At 46.3% G+C, this 19,844-nt stretch overlaps 1 protein-coding gene across 1 annotated transcript in view; it reads left to right on the top strand.

Annotated features, from left to right (window-relative positions):
- Window positions 1-19,844, top strand: part of pde3a (phosphodiesterase 3A, cGMP-inhibited) — a 558,970-nt gene that overhangs the window by 271,850 nt on the left and 267,276 nt on the right. The window contains 1 exon segment of the mRNA XM_038811086.1: window positions 15,807-15,857. Within this exon segment, the coding sequence (XP_038667014.1) occupies window positions 15,807-15,857 (51 nt within the window).

Raw genomic sequence — 19,844 nt, 5'->3', positions numbered from 1 at the left:
TGACACTGGCAGCGAACCAACTGTACAAGCCCACAGCTTGCACCTGTGTTGGGGCAGTTTGGGCCAAGGTGCGATCAGTTGGAAATCTCATGGGTCACTGAAACGGTTAGTCATCAGTTGACTTTGTGGCTCAAATTGCGCCAATTAGACAGGCTGCATTAAGGCTTAAAGGAATCAAACCTCATGAATTTGTCTCACAGCTTATACCAGCCAGAGGCTGCACGCAGAATCCCACTGGATCTAATGGCATTATGTTTGCATTTGGATACTGAATGGAACTTCTCTTCAATTGAAGGAATGAAGCAACGCACCACTCAGATCTTATACCGGACATTTGGAACCACTTAAAGGGTCACTGTCATCATGAAAAAATGCCTGGCAAATCCTTCATGTTTGGCATGTCTGTTCCGAGGACTTAAACTATTTTGTTTCAGCAAGAATGTCAGCATTAAGTACTCCCAGCGCAGGTGTAGCATGGGTTGGATGCAGAGCAAAGCTTTTTCCCTGCTGTGCCAACAATTTGCATCAACGCAATCTGCTGAAAGGCCACTTTTTTAACTTCACAGGAATAACACATTGTTTTCCTTTTACTGAAGCCATTCTTCTTGCTGCTCTGGATGAAGGTCGTGTAGAGTGAAGGCGGGCAATACTGGCGCGAGTTTGTCATGTGGATTTGTTCTCACAGGTATCAGATCGAGATTCTCAAAACCCAATTCCGATTTGTACATAAACGTTCATTCTCAGGATGTCGCCATCACTGGCAAGGTCGCAACGTTCAGCAATCCCTAGTTTCTCACTGACAAAAGAGGTGTCAGGCCCTATTTTTGTTGTAGAAGTTTGATTCAACCAAGTGGCTTGCTCAGTCATTTCAGACGGCCATTAAGAGACAGCCACATTGATGGGGGCCTGGAGTCACAACATAGGGCAGATCAGGTAAGGGCAGTAGGTTTCCTTTTCTAAAGGACATTAATGAACCAATTGGGTTTTTATGACATGATCACTTTTACTGATGCAGCTATTTAATATCTCATTTTCAAAAAAAAACCAGAATTCAAATTGCCAACCTACTTTTGTTAATGACCCCAGCTGTACCACACAGTGGTCTTGCTTATGTAATAGCCAGAATGTAATAGCCAGATAGTATCTGTCCAAGATCTTCGATATTGTGTTGAACATGAACAAAGGAGATGCCTACGGTGAACAGGTGAGACTTGTAAGAGAATGCCTGCGGTAATATGAGACTTAAATCTGGGTCATTCAACATTCTAGAGATGAGGAAGAAATTGCAGCGAGAGTGACGGCCTTTTTGGCGGGGAAATCTCTCGCCAGGAATTAATTTTTTTGCTGAGAGGTGAAGCATTAATTTTGACTCCGTGTGTGGACGTTGAACGGGTTCTGGGTCATAGAGGGAGATAAGTATCCAGCAAAGTTTTGACTTAATGACCGATTAGACTAACTATTCTAGTTGAAAGGGCTATCCTCTGAGTTAGTAATAGTCATTTTTTTTATTCGTTCAAGGGATGAGGGCATCACTGGCTGGACGGGCAGTTATTGCCCATCCCGAATTGCCCTTCAACTGTGAGTGGTTTGCTAGGCCATTTGAGAGGGCATTTAAGAGTTAAGAGTGCTGTGGGTCTGGAGTCACATGTAGGCCAGTCCTTCCCTAAAGGGCATTAGTGAACCAGTTAGATTTCTACCACAATCAACAACGATTTCAATGATCATTGTTAGACTTTTAATTCCAGATTTTTACAGGACTATCTGTTTATTATCAAACTGCTGGTTGTGAGAGTTCATTATGTGCAGATTGGCTGCTGCATTTCCTTCATTAAACAGGGACTGCACTTCAAAAAGGACTTCATTGGTGGTCCAGCATGTTGTGACATCTTGAGGTGGGAAAAGGCGCTATATAAATGCAAGTGCTTTGTCATGTTCTTTCTTTACAATGTAATGGGTTTCAAATTCCATGTGGCTGTCTGTGCTGTAAGACCAACAGAGGATGAGCGTGACCTTCAAAGAAATAGCTTAAATGTTTCTGCCCATCTCCTGCCAGTGTTCTGGCGAGGGAACAAGTAGAATTCTGATGTAATTTTAGGGCTAGTATATTCACTAATCCTCCCCAGCTATGCTCAAAGGGAAAAATGAGTCAGGGTGAAGGAGCTGACCTGTTGTCGTCCTATCCCCAACTCGCACTTACTTTGAGCATGGCACCCCACTAGGGGAATCACCCTGGATTGAGTGCATGGTGAGTTGCTTGTCAGTCTCGGTGGGTTCTTGCAGTCAGCATTTACTGTTCAGCGCATTGTTTTCTTGTCCAGTATTGGACTACATTCATAGCTTTTGCCAGAGAGCAGATGTGTTTGTCTGTTTATTGACACGAGGATCTTCTTCTGTCCAAGCGATGGTCCCAGACTGCATCACCAATGTTAGCTTTGTACCAGTTAGGTTTCAAGGAAGGATTAGTGAAATCATTAAAGCAACAGGCAAACAAAAGGAGTAACAATCAAGATGGGGGGTTGTACCCTACACTTAGGGGCGGCATGGTGGCACTGTGGTTAGCACTGCTGCCTCACGGTGTCAGGGACCTGGACTCAATTCCAGCCTTGGGTGACTGTGTCGAGTTTGCAATTTCTCCCCATTTCTGCATGGGGGTGGTCCGGGTGCTCCTGTTTCCTACTACAATCTAAAGATGTGCAGGCTGGGTGGATTGGTTGTGCTAAATTGCCCTTTAGTTTCCAAAGATTTGGGTAGCACGGTGGCGCAGTGGTAAGCACTGCTGCCTCACGGCGCCTAGGACCCGGATTCGATCCCGGCACCAGGTCACTGTCGGTGTGGAGCTTTCACATTCTCCCTGTGTCTGCGTGGGTCTCACCCCCACAAATCCAAAGATATGGAGGATAGTAGATTGGCCACGATAAATTGCCGCGAAATTGGAAAAAGAGAATTGGGTCATCAAAATTTATTTTTAAAAAGGCTTCCAAAGATGTGCCGTTTAGGTGGGGTTACGGGGATAGAGTGGGGAAAAGGCCTCGGTAGGATGCTCTTTCAGAGAGTCAGTGCAGATTCGATGGGCTGAATGGCTTCCTTCTGCACTGTAGCAATTCTAGTAAAAGATCCTCATCTAGTGTGGGATACATTCAAGGTCCCTGGATAAACAGAAGACCTGCTGCAACACAGAATGCATTTGCAAAAAAAAAAATAGATTTATTTGTATTGGAAATAATTAAACATAAAACATTGGACTGAAAAGCCAAACCCATATTGCAAAAGAATTGGCACATGATGTTAGCAGTAACCACAGTGCAAATTGTCCCAAGTGGGCAATGTGGCAGAATGACAGCAGGATTATTTTCAACAAGCTGTTCTGAAGTTTCTCAGAACTGCCTTCCCAGATACTCACTGTCAGCATGATAAAGCTGTTTTCTTCAAAGGAATGGCCGCCTTATCAAAGTGCCAGCCTTTGAACTGTAAACAACTGGAGGTGGACAGGCATGAGATTCCCACCTTCAACAAAACATGGTGGAATTTGTGAGGACACAAATTCGGGAAAAGTATTCCGGTTTTCGAATCTAATGGGCATTGGATAAATTGAATGCAAAATTACAGAAATATTGGGTGGACAGATACACACATATCTTTCAGAGCCCACCCAATGTTTTGCCTATTAATTCAAATGAATGTAAATTAGTGTAAAATCCCTCAGGCGCAAGTGCTTCTACTCATTTATTTTACATGTTTTTGCTGCCCCCAAACTTTTATCAGTGCACTAATCACCGCAGTGGAAATGTTTTGCTTCACTGTTGTGGATTTCTGTTGTGTTCGCTTGTGAGGATGTTGCTTCTTGTATTAGATTCCTCCTTGGATTGGCTTGTCTTTTCTGTTAGGTTCCTGCCTTATCATAGAATTTACAGTGCAGAAGGAGGCCATTCGGCCCATCGAGTCTGCACTGGCTCTTGGAAAGAGCACCCTACCCAAGGTCAACACCTCCATCCTATCCCCATAACACAGTAGCCCCACCCAACACTAAGGGCAATTTTGGACACTAAGGGCAATTTATCACGACCAATCCACCTAACCTGCACATCTTTGGACTGTGGGAGGAAACCGGAGCACCCGGAGGAAACCCACGCACACACGGGGAGGATGTGCTGACTCCGCACAGACAGTGACCCAAGCCAGAATCGAACCTGGGACCCTGGAGCTGTGAAGCAGTTGTGCTATCCACAATGCTACCGTGCTGCCCTTATCTATCATTAGACTTCTCCTAATACTATTTGAAGAGGCCCGGAATTACATACATAGATACATAGAAGATAGGAGCAGAAGGAGGCCTTTTGGCCCTTCGAGCCTGCTCCGCCATTCATCACGGTCATGGCTGATCATCCAACTCAATAGCCTGATCCTGCTTTCTCCCCATAGCCTTTGATCCCATTCTCCCCAACTGCTATATCCAGCCACCTCTTGAATACATTCAAAGTTTTAGCATCAACTACTTCCTGTGGTAATGAATTCCACAGGCTCAGCACTCTTTGTGTGAAGAAATGTCTCCTTATCTCTGTCTGAAATGGTTTACCCTGAATCCTCAGGCTGTGACCCCTGGTTATGGACACACCCATCATTGGTAACATCTTCCCTGCATCTACCCTGTCTAGTCCTGTTAAAATTTTCTGAGTCTCGATGAGATCCCCCCTCATTCTTCTGAACTCCAGCGAGAATAATAGAACATTTAACATTACAGCGCAGTACAGGCCCTTCGGCCCTCGATGTTGTGCCGTCCTGTGAAACCACTCTAAAGCCCATCTACACTATTCCCTTATCATCCATATGTTTATCCAATGACCATTTAAATGCCCTTAATGTTGGCGAGTTCACTACTGTAGAAGGCAGGGCATTCCACGCACTTACTACTCTCTGAGTAAAGAACCTGCCTCTGACATCTGTCCTATATCTATCTCCCCTCAATTTAAAGCTATGTCCCCTCGTGCTAGCCATCACCATCCGAGGAAAAAGGCTCTCACTGTCCACCCTATCTAATCCACTGATCATCTTGTATGCCTCAATTAAGTCACCTCTTAACCTTCCCTCTAACGAAAACAGCCTTAAGTCCCTCAGCCTTTCCTCATAGGATCTTCCCTCCATAGAGATAGATAGAGATAGAGAAATACAGCACAGAACAGGCCCTTCGGCCCACGATGTTGTGCCGAACGTTTGTCCTAGGTTAATCATAGAATTTTGGACAATTTTTCATGGCCAATCCACACAACCTGCACATCTTTGGACTGTGGGAGGAAACCGGAGTACCCGGAGGAAACCCACGCAGTCACAGGGAGGATGTGCAGACTCCACACAGACAGCGACCCAAGTCGAAATCGAACTTGGGACCCTGGAGCTGTGAAGCAATTGTGCTATCCACAATGCTACCATGCTGCCCTTAAGAAGTTAACCTACACTCCATTATTCTACCCTAATCCATGTACCTATCCAATAGCCGCTTGATGGTCCCTAACTTTTCCGACTCAACTTCTTCCACAGGCAGTGCATTCCATGCCCCCACTACTCTCTGGGTAAAGAACCTACCTCTGACATCCCCTCTATATCTTCCACCATTTATCTTAAATTTATGTCCCCTTGTAATGGTGTGTTCCACCCGGGGAAAAAGTCTCTGACTGTCTACTCTATCTATTCCCCTAATCATCTTATAAACCTCTATCAAGTCGCCCCTCATCCTTCTCAGTTCTAATGAGAAAAGGCCTAGCACCCTCAACCTTTCCTCGTATGACCTACTCTCCATTCCAGGCAACATCCTGGTAAATCTCCTTTGCACCTTTTCCAAAGCTTCCACATCCTTCCTAAAATTAGGTGACCAGAACTGCACACAGTACTCCAAATGTGGCCTGACCAAGGTTTTGTACAGCTGCATCATCACCTCACGGCTCTTAAATTCAATCCCTCTGCTAATGAACGCTAGCACACCATAGGCCTTCTTCACAGCTCTATCCACTTGAGTGGCAGCTTACAAAGATCTATGAACATAGACCCCAAGATCTCTCTGCTCCTCCACATTGCCAAGAACCCTACCATTAACCCTGTATTCCGCATTCATATTTGTCCTTCCAAAATGGACAACCTCACACTTGTCAGGGTTAAACTCCATCTGCCACTTCTCAGCCCAGCTCTGCATTCTATCTATGTCTCTTTGAAGCCGACAACAGCCCTCCTCACTATCCACAACTCCACCAATCTTCGTATCATCTGCAAATTTACTGACCCACCCTTCAACTCCCTCATCCAAGTCGTTAATGAAAATCACAAACAGCAGAGGACCCAGAACTGATCCCTGCGGTACGCCACTGATAACTGGGCTCCAGGCTGAATATTTGTCATCCACCACCACTCTCTGTCTTCTATCGGTTAGCCAGTTTGTTATCCAACTGGCCAAATTTCCCACTATCCCATGCCTCCTTACTTTCTGCATAAGCCTACCATGGGGAACCTTATCAAATGCCTTACTAAAATCCATGTAAACTACATCCACTGCTTTACCTTCATCCACATGCTTGGTCACCTCCTCAAAGAAGTCAAGAAGACTTGTAAGGCAAGACCTACCCCTCACAAATCCGTGCTGACTGTCCCTAATCAAGCAGTGTCTTTCCAGATGCTCAGAAATCCTATCCCTCAGTACCCTTTCCATTACTTTACCTACCACCGAAGTAAGACTAACTGGCCTGTAATTCCCAGGGTTATCCCTATTCCCTTTTTTGAACAGGGGCACAACATTCGCCACTCTCCAATCCTCTGGTACCACCCCTGTTGACAGCGAGGATGAAAAGATCATTGCCAACGGCTCTGCAATTTCATTTCTTGCTTCTCATAGAATCCTTGGATATATCCCGTCAGGCCCGGGGGACTTGTCTATCCTCAAGTTTTTCAAAACGCGCAACACATCTTCCTTCCTGACAAGTATCTCCTCAAGCTTATCAGTCTGCTTCACGCTGTCCTCTCCAACAATATGGCCCCTCTCGTTTGTAAATACTGAAGAAAAATACTTGTTAAAGACCTCTCCTATCTCTTCAGACTCAATACACAATCTCCCGCTACTGTCCTTAATCGGACCTACCCTCGCTCTAGTCATTCTCATATTTCTCACATATGTGTAAAAGGCCTTCGGCTTTTCCTTGATCCTACCCGCCAAAGATTTTTCATGCCCTCTCTTAGCTCTCCTAATCCCTTTCTTCAGTTCCCTCCTGGCTATCTTGTATCCCTCCAGCGCCCTGTCTGAACCTTGTTTCTTCAGCCTTACATAAGTCTCCTTCTTCCTCTTAACAAGACATTCAACCTCTCTTGTCAACCATGGTTCCCTCACTCGACCATCTCTTCCCTGCCTGACATGGACATACATATCAAAGACACGCAGTACCTGTTCCTTGAACAAGTTCCACATTTCACTTGTGTCCTTCCCTGACAGCCTATGTTCCCAACTTCTGCACTTCAATTCTTGTCTGACAGCATTGTATTTACCCTTCCCCCAATTATAAACCTTGCCCTGTTGCACGCACCTATCTCTCTCCATAACTAAAGTGAAAGTCACAGAATTTTGGTCACTACCTCCAAAATGCTCCCCCACTAACAAATCTATCACCTGCCCTGGTTCATTACCAAGTACTAAATCCAATATGGCCTCCCCTCTGGTCGGACAATCTACATACTGTGTTAGAAAAGCTTCCTGGACACACTGCACAAACACTACCCCATCCAAACTATTTGATCTAAAGAGTTTCCACTCAATATTTGGGAAGTTGAAGTCACCCATGCCTACTACCCTGTGACTTCTGCACCTTTCCAAAATCTGTTTCCCAATCTGTTCCTCCAGATCTCTGCTGCTATTGGGGGGCCTATAGAAAACTCCCAACAAGGTGACTGCTCCTTTCCTATTTCTAACTTCAACCCATATTACCTCAGTAGGCAGATCCTCCTCGAATTGCCTTTCTGCAGCTGTTATACTATCTCTAATTAACAATGCCAACCCCCCACCCATTTTACCATCCTCCCTAATCTTGTTGAAACATCTATAACCAGGGACCTCCAACAACCATTTCTGCCCCTCTTCTATCCAAGTTTCCGTGATGGCCACCACATCGTAGTCCCAAGTACCGATCCATGCCTTAAGGTCACCCACCTTATTCCTGATGCTTCTTGCATTAAAGTATACACACTTCAACCCATCTCCTTGCCTGCAAGTACTCTCCTTTGTCATTGTTACCTTCCCCACTGCATCGCTACATGCTTTGGCGTCCTGACTATCGTCTACCTTAGCTGCTGGACTACGGATCCGGTTCCCATTCCCCAGCCAAATTAGTTTAAACCCTCCCGAAGAGTACTAGAAAACCTCCCCCCCAGGATATTGGTGCCCCTCTGGTTCAGATGCGACCCGTCCTGCTTGTACAGGTCCCACCTTCCCCAGAATGCGCTCCAATTATCCAAATACCTGAAGCCCTGCCTCCTACACCATTCCTGCAGCCACGTGTTCAACTGCACTCTCTCCCTATTCCTAGCCTCGCTATCACGTGGCACCGGCAACAAACCAGAGATGACAACTCTGTCTGTCCTGGCCTTTAACTTCCAGCCTAACTCCCTAAACTTGTTTATTACCTCCACACCCTTTTTCCTACCTACATCGTTGGTACCAATGTGCACCACGACTTCTGGCTGCTCACCCTCCCCCTTCAGGATCCTGAAGACATGATCAGAGACATCCCTGGCCCTGGCACCCGGGAGGCAACATACCTTTCGGGAGTCTCGCTCGCGACCACAGAATCTCCTATCTATTCCCCTAACCATTGAATCTCCTATTACTATTGCTTTTCTATGCTCCCCCCTTCCCTTCTGAGCCCCAGAGCCAGACTCAGTGCCAGAGACCTGGCCGCTGGGGCCTTCCCCCGGTAGGCCATCCCCCCAACAGCATCCAAAATGGTATACTTGTTTTGAAGGGGAACGGCCACGAGGGATCCCTGCACTGTCTGCCTGTTAGTTTTCTTTCCCCTGACTGTAACCCAGCTATTCTTGTCCAGTACCTTTGGTGTGGCTACCTCCCTGTAACTCTTCTCTATAACCCCCTCTGCCTCCCGGATGATCCGAAGTTCATCCAGCTCCAGCTCCAGTACCTTAACACGGTCTCTGAGGAGCTGGAGTTGGGTGCACTTCCCGCAGGTATAGTCAGCGGGGACACCAGTGGTATCCCTCACCACCCTCATCCTACAGGAGGAGCATGCAACTGCCCTAGCCTCCATCCCCTCTTACTTTACAGAATTAGCTGCCCCGTGAACCAACTGGACCTCCGCCCTCCGACTCTGCTCCCAGTCAGCTGTACTCTAAACTCCTGGCTCCCTTCACACTCTTTGATAAATATAGGAAATGAAATGTAAGGAGTACCTTACTACCTCCTCACCTCACTCCCTCAGTCACCAAACTCTCACTGTAGCACCCAAATGTCACAAGTTCAGCACTCCAGTGCAAACCACGGGCAGTACGGTAGCATGGTGGTTAGCATAAATGCTTCACAGCTCAGGCAATACCAGGCAACATCCTAGTAAATCTCCTCTGCACCCTTTCCAATGCTTCCACATCCTTCCTATAATGCAGAGACCAGAACTGCACACAATACTCCAAATGCGGCCCCACCAGAGTTTTGCACAGCTGCAACATGACCTCATGGCTCCGAAACTCAATCCCTCTGCCAATAAAAGCTAACACACCGTACGCCTTCTTAACAACCCTATCAACCTGGATGGCAACTTTCAGGGATCTATGTACATGGACACTGAGATCTCTCTGCTCATCCACACTACCAAGGATCTTACCATTAGCCCAGTACTCTTCCTGTTACTCTCTCCAAAATGAATTACCTCACACTTTTCTGCATTAAACTCCATTTGCCACCTCTCAGCCCAGCTCTGCAGCTTATCTATGTCCCTCTGTAACCTGCAATATCCTTCCGCATTGTCCACAACTCCACTGACTTTAGTGTCATCTGCAAATTTACTCACCATCCTTCTACGCCCTCCTCCAGGTCATTTATAAAAATGACAAACAGCAGTGGCCCCAAAACAGATCCTTGTGGTACACTATTAGTAACTGAACTCCAGGCTGAACATTTCCCATCAACCACCACCCTCTGTCTTCTTACAGGTAGCCAATTTCTGTTCCAAACCACTAAATCACCCTGAATCCCATGCCTCCGTATTTTCTGCAATAGCCTACCACGGGGAACCTTATCAAACGCTTTACTGAAATCCATATACACCACATCAACTGCTTTACCCTCGTCCACCTGTTTGGTCACCTACTCAAAGAACTCAATAAGGTTTGTGAGGCACGACCTACCCTTCACAAAATCGTGTTGACTATCCCTAATCAAATTATTCCTTTCTAGATGATTATAAATCCTATCTCTTACAAACCTTTCCAAGACTTTGCCCACAACAGAAGTAAGGCTCACTGGTCTATAGTGACCAGGGTTGTCTCTACTCCCCTTCTTTAACAAGGGTACAACATTTGCTATCCTCCAGTCTTCTGGCACTATTCCTGCAGACAATGATGACATAAAGATCAAAGCCAAAGGCTCAGCTATCTCTTCCCTAGCGTCCCAGAAAATCCTAGGATAAATCCCATCTGGCCCAGGGGACTTATCTATTTTCACACTTTCCAGAATTGCAACACCTCCTCCTTATGAACCTCAAGCCCTTCTAGTCCAGTAGCCTGTATCTCAGTATTCTCCTCGACAACATTGTCTTTTTCCTGCGTAAATACTGACGAAAAATATTCATTTAGCACCTCTCCTATCTCCTTGGACTCCACGCACAACTTCCCACTACTGTCCTTGAGTGGCCCTACTCTTACCCTAGTCATTCTTTTATTCCTGGCATACCTATAGAAAGCTTTAGGGTTATCCTTGATCCTACCTGCCAAAGACTTCTCATATCCCCTCCCAGCTCTTCTTAGCTCTCTCTTTAGGTCCTTCCTAGCTAACGTGTAACTCTCGAGCACCCTAACTGAACCTTCACGTCTCATATTTACATAAGCCTCCTTCTTCCTCTTGACAAGGGATTCAGCTATTTTAGTAAACTACGGTTCCCTTATTGACCACTTCCTTCCTGTCTGACAGGTACATACTTAACAAGGACACGCAGTAGCTGTTCCTTGAACAAGCTCCACATTTCAATTGTGCCCACCCCCTGCAGTTTCCTTCCCCATCCTATGCATCCTAGGTCTTGCCTCATCACATCACAATTGCCTTTCCCCCAGCTATAACACTTGCCCTGCGGTATATCCCTATCCCTTTCCATCGCTAAAGTAAACGTAACTGAATTGTGTTCACTATCACCAAAGTGCTCACCTACCTCCAAATCTAGCACCTGTCCTGGTTCATTACCCAGTACCAAATCCAATGTGGCCTCGCCTCTTGTTGGCCTGTCTACATACTGTGTCAGGAAACCCTCCTAGTCAATCCCAACCTAGTCAATCTCTCCTCATATGACAGTCCCGCCATCCCTGGAATCAGTCTGGTAAACCTTCGCTGCACTCCCTCGAGAGCAAGAACATTGGGCGGGATTCTCCCCTACCCGGCGGGCTGGGCAGTCCCGGCACCGCGGAGAAACGTGAACCACTCTGGCATTGGGCCGCCCTGAAGGTGCAGGATCCTCCACATCTTCGGGGGCTCGGCCGGCGCCGGAGTGGTTGCGCCCCGCCGGCCGGCGCAGAAGGGCTTGGCGCCACACCAACCGGTAGCGAAGGGCCTCCGCCGGCTGGCGCAAGTTGGCACATGCGCTGGAGCGCCAGCGTGTGCTGGCGTCATCCCAGCGCATACGCAGGGGGGGTTCGTCTCCGCGTCGGACATCGCGGGCTTTTACACCAGCCGACGCGGAGGAATAGAGTGCCCCCATGGCACAGGCCCGCCCGTGGATTGGTGGACCCCGATCGTGGGCCAGACCACTGTAGGAGCACTTCCCGGAGCCAGATGTCCCCGCGCCCCCCCGAGGACCCCAGAGGCCGCCCGCGCAGCCAGGTCCCACCGGTAAGTACCTACTCTAATTTACGCTGGCGGGACCGGCAGAAAACGGGCGGCCACTCGGTCCATCGGGGGCCGGAGAATCGCTGTGGGGGCTGCAATTCCCGCCTCCGCCAAATCCCCAGCACTGGAGAATTCAGCAGCCGGCGGGAGCAGGATTCACGCCGCCCCCCCAGGGGGCAGGATTTTACGCACATCCCGCCACATGTTGCGCTGTGGCAGAGTTAGCCAACCATTAGCCGGCAGCAGGATCTTCTGGTTCCGTTGTTCTCATTGAATTCACCCCTTGCTGGTTGAAACCCATGGCGGCAGTGCGCCATCGGTAAGATCAGGAGATCCCGTCGGCGTGAACGGACGGAAAGTTCCGGCCTTTGAGTTCCTGATTCCCATACATTATTGATATATTTCTGTCAATTCAGGCGTTGTTGTATTTATCTTTAACACACTCCTGGCATGTAGCTGTGTTGCTGCTTCACCATATAATATCAAGACTTTTATTTTAGGTTCTTCTCTGAATAATTGAGATTTGACAGCTCCATTGATTTTTTTGAGGAGAGAAAAGCAAACACCTATCGCTTTTTTTCCTGGAAGGTAGAAATTTTAATTTTTGTAGTTTGCTGATCATTGCTGCTGGAATGTCTCGACATTCACTGAGGGAATTATATACCATGGGATGGAGATAGATTAAAGTTAATAAGGTTTCTGGTGCATTTCAGGAAGAGATATAGCAGAAGAGTGTGGGCAGCTCAAAGGAAACTCTTCGATCAGTGGCAGCACTCTTCCCTCTGACTCAGAATGTTTGTGAGCTCAAGTCAAAGCTGACACTCCAGTGCATTACTGAGGGGTACTGCCTTTCAGCTGAGCTGTTCAACCGTTAGCTCTCTCGGGTGATCATACAAATGAGGAGCAAGAGAGTAGGCCACTTGGCCCCTCGAACCTGCTCCGCCACTCAATAAGATCATGACTGGTCCGATTGTGGCCTTAAGTCTACTTTGACTTGCTTGTTGATCAAAATTCTGTCTAACTCAGACTGGAGTCTATTCAATGACCCAGCCTCCGCTGTAGTCTGGGGAAGAGAGTTCTCACCATCCTCTGAAAAAGGAAATTCACCCTCTTCTCTGTCTGATTATTTTTAACTGCACCCCCCCCCCCCCCCCCCCCCCCCCCAGTTCTAGATTCACTCCACAAGAGGAAGCTTACTCTCAACAATCACCCTGCTGAGTCCCCTCAGAATCTTAAATGTTCAATAAGGTCACCTCTCATTGTTCTAAATTCTATATATAGGCACAACCTACTCCACCTTCCCACATAGGCCAGCACCTTTATCCCAAGAATCAGTCCAGTGAACATTTTTAGAACAACGTCCAATGCAAACATATCCCATCTTACGTAAGGGGACCAGAACTATATGCAGCATACCATGTGTGATTGCGTCAATGCCCTGTACAATTGGGGCTAGACTTTCATATTCTATACCCCATCCATTAAAGGCCATTATTACATTTGCCTCTCTTGCTGTACCTGCTTGCTAATTTTTCTGATTTATATGCTGGGACACTGCAAAATTCCGAAGTTTCCCTCCATTGAAATAACATTTTGTGTCTCTATACTTCCTGCCAAAGCTCACATTTCCCACATTATGCTCCATCTGCCATTTTGTGCCAACTCAATTCACCTATCTATCCCTTTGCAGACTCTTTGTATGCTCCTCACACCTTGCTTTCCTGACAATTTTTGTACAATCAGCAAATTTAGCTACAATACAGTTGGTGCCTTCATCCAATGCATTAGTTGCAGATCATAAATAGTTGATGCTCCAGTTTATTATTTTTAATAATCGGAGATTATTTTTCACTCTTTGTACTGATCTCATGCTTTTTTAATAGAGCTGCCCCACTTCCTTTTCCTTTCTTCCAAAATATCTTATATCCTTGGATATTCAGGTCCCAGCGGTGGTCACTTTGCAGCCATGCCCCTCCAATGACTATTATATCATTATGAATATGAAAGATCCCGTGGTACTATTTTGAAGATGATTCTCCTCAGGAATATTTATTCCTCAATCAACTGAAAATGTAAAAATGATTATCGGGTCCTTCACCTCACTGCTGTTTTATGGAACCTTGCCGTGGATAAAATGGCTTCTACATTTCCCACTTTACAACAGTGACTGCACTTCAGAAAGTACTTAATTGGCTGTAAAGTGGCCTTAAGACATAGGAGCAGAATTAGGCCATTCAGCCCATCGAGTCTGCCCTGCCATTGAACCGTGGCTGGTATGTTTCTCATCCCCATTCTCCTGCCTTCTCCCCATATTCTTAGTGATGGTGACCATGAAACTATTGTATTGTTGTTAAAAAAAAACAGCTGACGCACTAATGTCCCTCAGGGAAGGAAATCTGCCATCCTTAGCCGGCATTGTCCACATGGGGCTGCAGACCAGCAGATAACTTCAACTGCCCTCTAAAATAACTGCTCAGTTGTATTAAACCGCAACAGAAAACTCAAATAAGAATAAAACAAGATGGACCAACTTTGGCATCGGCTATGGCAAAGGCACATGCCAACGTCAATGCCAATCGGCCCATCTTGTTTTATTCTTATTTGACTTTGCTGTGCTCTGAGACATCTCGAGGTCATGAATTGTGCTGTATAAATGTCTCTCTTTGATATTTATTGCCTAATGCCCTCTCCTGTGTCTTTTTCTTGCTGGTCTATTCGAGGAGCCATCATTAGGCTCACTAAATTGAAACTGATCCAGTCTTGCAATAAATTCTGGATTAGTGTCCAACCTGTTTGACAAAAGCATTTGTCCAGATATCGGAAAGATCTACATTAGGGAAGGTGTTTTATAGCACTGTTTCTGAGACGGGTTAGCTTGGAATGAAAAGATTTATGTTGAGAATAATGGCTGAGTGACGGTGATTGTGATTGCAAGGCTGTGATCTCGTCAAAGCATTTAGATGATGATGTTATAAGTAACCTTTATCTGACCCCCCCTTCCCCCCCCCAAACTCCAAAATAAAATTACTGTCTGACATCGCTGCAGGACATTCTTTTTTTTATATGATTTGTTCGACAAAGTTCAGAGTACACAGGATAAAATTGTTCTTATTTACCAGGCAGCTGCTTAGACAGGGCAATACTGTTGTCTGCTGCACTTTGCTTATATTCAGTGATATCCAAATGGAACCATTAATGATGTGATTTGAGGTTTGATCACTGTAGTGTTATCAAATTCCAATTACAGGTTTTACAGGCAAACGATCAGGGGTTTTGTGTGTGTAAATATTCAGCCGAGTGCAGCGCACAGGAACGAATGGTTGTATCAGAAATTTCCCCCTTACCGCTTTTTACACAATGAACATGCCTCCCATTGTCCAGTGCCCATATAAAGGCCACCCTCTTCCCCCACTTTAACTGTACCTGTAGGAAGAACATGTAACAAACTCTTCTGACATTCCTCTGGCTGCTATTTTAATGCAAGTTTCCATCTCTTTGCTTGAAATGGATTGGCCTTTCCAGCAAAATTGTGAATGGAGGAATGTCACGCGCTTGCTATTTCACCAGCGCATTGCCATCATGCAGCAGCGCATTTAAGCAGAAGAGTGTCGCCTTTTTGTTGTCCTAGTCTAAATTTGTGACTGAAAGGTGGTACCCTGGTACCTCTCAGGTACTGGTGCCTACTGCAGTGTCATTTCTTTGTCTGCTGCTAACCATCATTTTTCCTTTGCTCTTTCAGATTCTGTCACAGTCCGAATGGGATCATAAGCGTGGCTACAGAGGATCACAGGTCAGTGTCCACAGCAACCTATGCACCAAGAGGGCAAGTATTGCAACCTACCTAGCTGCCATCCAGTCCAGTGGAATGATAAATTCAGAAATAAATCTACATTTAAGGGCACATTTTTATTGTCTAGTATTAAAACTTTTCATGTTGCGATTTAGTTTTTGATCCGGTTCCCTGACTGACCCCGATATGTAGTCATTAATAGGCACAAACTAAGTATTATCTGGAGGATCTCTTTTGTTTTGATTTACAAATCAAATAGACAGATTAACGGAGCAACGGGCTCTCTTTTCTTTTTACTCCTGTCTCAGTCCGTCACTTGATGTGTTGGGAAAAGTTGGAATGGTTGGTCTGAATTGTAAGAGATGGTCCTGAGCGGATTGCAAGGTGGCTTTTGTTCCAAGTGTCAGGTTTGACTCTGTTCCAGCGAAACAGCAGTTAAATTACAAATGATTTTCCAGTGTTGGTGGCAGTTTAATCATGTTTTGTAGAATATTGCCGTAGTGCCAAAGAATGGCCGCTATGAGTGTTCTCGTACTACCTACATTTCATGTTTATCGAAAGCCGGTCTGTATCATCTGAATCAATGACTGTGTTTGTTACTGTTGAGTTATTTGGGACTGCGGTCGTCATTCAGAATTGAGAGGTGACTTGGTCTTTACCTCCATCTAGCATGTCACTCCGTATTTATTGAATTGTTGGTCCATCTGAATTGGAGCTGATTAAGAAGTCTTGTCTCAGCCACAAGGAAGGTTTCACCTTGCAACACTGTAATCAAGTGTAGACTGGCTCAGTATTCTGTATTTGTCATTTTAGCAGGAATTATTCTGGTTAATGCTCAAATCACCTGCCGACCGATGGGATATGTACAAAAACATTTGACTTTTGAGTTTTATCTCCTCACTTAACCCCAACCATCCCCGAAAAGACCAGTTAAAACCCCAGAAAACATAACTACTAACTGTAAGTAAATGTGGGAAGCAACATGAACCCTCAGCAAAAGAAAATCAACTTTCCTTCTGCCATTTTATCATGATAAGAAGACCTCACACCCAGATGATTTGATGCTGAGGTGAATTCTTGCTAGAAAACCAAAGCAAAAATACAGCCCTATTCATCATCACCTGAACTCCAACGCCCAGAAGGGCAAAGGCAGGAGGCTCACGAAAACAGCAACACCTTCAGCCTCCTACCCAACTCACACAGCATCCTGACTTGGACATATATCTCTATCCTTTCATTGTCAATAAGTCAAAATCTTGCAGCTTCCCACTTGACAGCATTCACCAGCTGTTTGAGAGGTTGGCGCGCCAATACCTTCTCAAGCCAAATTAAGGATGGGCAATAAATTGGGGGCTTGTGATGCCCACCTCCCTGAATGAATTTTTTAAAAGTTTGATTCTGAGGTGGCAAACACATCATTGCATTTAAAATTGGACACACAATTTTGATAATTGTAGAAATTGTTATATATTGGGCGCGAGTCTCCGCCCCCCACGCTGGGTGGGAGAATAGCGGGAGGGCCTCCCGACATTTTTCACACCCTCCCGCTATTCTACGCTGTTTTTTACGGCGAGCAGCGATTCTCCGAGGCCGATGGGCCGAGCGGCTAGGCCTTCACGCCCGTTTCAACACGGCAGCAAACACACCTGCTCGCTCCAGATGGGGCATCTGGAGGCCCGATTGGCACGGCAGTACCACGGCCGTGCCAAGGGGGTCATAGGCCCGCGATCGGTGCCCACCGATCGCGGGCCCTGCGTCCGTAACAGACGTACTCTTTTCCCTCTGCCGCCCCTCAAGATCAAGCCGCCACGTCTTGCGGGACGGCTGAGGGAAAAGACGCCAACTGCGCATGCGCGGGTTGGCGTTGTCCAACCTGCGCATGCACGGCCGACGTTATTGGCCGCGTCAGCCGGCGTGACGCTTGACGTGCGGCCTTGACGACGGTCGTCAAGGCCGCGCCCCCGTGACGCACGGGGCCGCGCTCCTAGCCCCACCCGGGGGGGGGAGAATCGGCCCCGGAAGTGGGCGTGAAGGCTGCCGTGGGTCACGGCCTGTCCTATGGCAGCCTTTACGATTCTCCGCATTTGCGGAGAATCTCGCCCATTGTATTTTATATCTGCTGCAGTAATGTTATTAAAAGCCTGGGTTAAGGTATATATTTGTTGCAGTAATATTATTAAAGAACCTAGGTTAAGGTACCCAGACTGTGTGGCTACTAAAGCTATAATTAAGAAGTCATCAAAATTGAGGTAAGCATTTACCCATTTACATATAGAGGGCTAAAGAAACATTGCTGGAGATTCCCTGAAGAGTAGATAATTTATGAAGGGTTGTTTTTAGTCCCAGCTAAGCAGGTCATGTGATATCATAGTGGCATAGTGATTAATGAGAGGAGCCAGGTCTGTCTGTAGTTTTGCCATATGATTTGAGTCTTGACACAACAGAAGGATTTTAAGTTAGAACATAGAACATAGAACGATACAGCGCAGTACAGGCCCTTCGGCCCTCGATGCTGCACCGACATGGAAAAAAAAACTAAAGGCCATCTAACCTACACTATTCCCTTATCATCCATATGCTTATCCAATAAACTTTTAAATGCCCTCAATGTTGGCGAGTTCACTACTGTTGCAGGTAGGGCATTCCACGGCCTCACCACTCTTTGCGTAAAAAACCCACCTCTGACCTCTGTCCTATATCTATTACCCCTCAATTAAGGCTATGTCCCCTCGTGCTAGCCACCCCCATCCGCGGGAGAAGGCTCTCGCTGTCCACCCTATCTAACCCTCTGATCATTTTGTATGCCTCTATTAAGTCACCTCTTAACCTTCTCTCTAACGAAAACAACCTCAAGTCCATCAGCCTTTCCTCATAAGATTTTCCCTCCATACCAGGCAACATCCTGGTAAATCTCCTCTGCACCCGTTCCAAAGCTTCCACGTCCTTCCTATAATGAGGCGACCAGAACTGTACGCAATACTCCAAATGCGGCCGTACTAGAGTTTTGTACAACTGCAACATGACCTCATGGCTCCGGAACTCAATCCCTCTACCAATAAAGGCCAACACACCATAGGCCTTCTTCACAACCCTATCAACCTTGGTGGCAACTTTCAGGGATCTATGTACATGGACACCGAGATCCCTCTGCTCATCCACACTACCAAGAATTTTACCATTAGCCAAATATTCCGCATTCCTGGTTATTCTTTCCAAAGTGAATCACCTCACACTTCTCCACATTAAACTCCATTTGCCACCTCTCAGCCCAGCTCTGCAGCTTATCTATGTCCCTCTGTAACCTGCAACATCCTTCCGCACTGTCTACAACTCCACCGACTTTAGTGTCGTCTGCAAATTTACTCACCCATCCTTCTGCGCCCTCCTCTAGGTCATTTATAAAAATGACAAACAGCAACGGCCCCAGAACAGATCCTTGTGGTACGCCACTCGTAACTGAACTCCATTCTGAACATTTCCCATCAACTACCACTCTCTGTCTTCTTTCAACTAGCCAATTTCTGATCCACATCTCTAAATCACCCTCAATCCCCAGCCTCCGTATTTTCTGCAATAGCCGACCGTGGGGAACCTTATCAAACGCTTTACTGAAATCCATATACACCACATCAACTGCTCTACCCTCGTCTACCTGTTCAGTCACCTTCTCAAAGAACTCGATAAGGTTTGTGAGGCATGACCTACCCTTCACAAAACCATGCTGACTATCCCTAATCATATTATTCCTATCTAGCTGATTATAAATCGTATCTTTTATAATCCTCTCCAAGACTTTACCCACCACAGACGTTAGGCTCACCGGCCTATAGTTACCGGAGTTATCTCTACTCCCCTTCTTGAACAAAGGGACCACATTTGCTATCCTCCAGTCCTCTGGCACTATTCCTGTAGCCAATGATGACCTAAAAATCAAAGCCAAAGGCTCAGCAATCTCTTCCCTGGCTTCCCAGAGAATCCTAGGATAAA

The sequence above is a fragment of the Scyliorhinus canicula genome, chromosome 11 (genome assembly GCF_902713615.1).
Source record: "Scyliorhinus canicula chromosome 11, sScyCan1.1, whole genome shotgun sequence".
Classification (NCBI taxonomy): domain Eukaryota; kingdom Metazoa; phylum Chordata; class Chondrichthyes; order Carcharhiniformes; family Scyliorhinidae; genus Scyliorhinus; species Scyliorhinus canicula.
The sequence above is the reverse complement of the archived record's forward strand: the minus strand, read 5'-3'. Positions and strand labels throughout refer to the sequence as shown.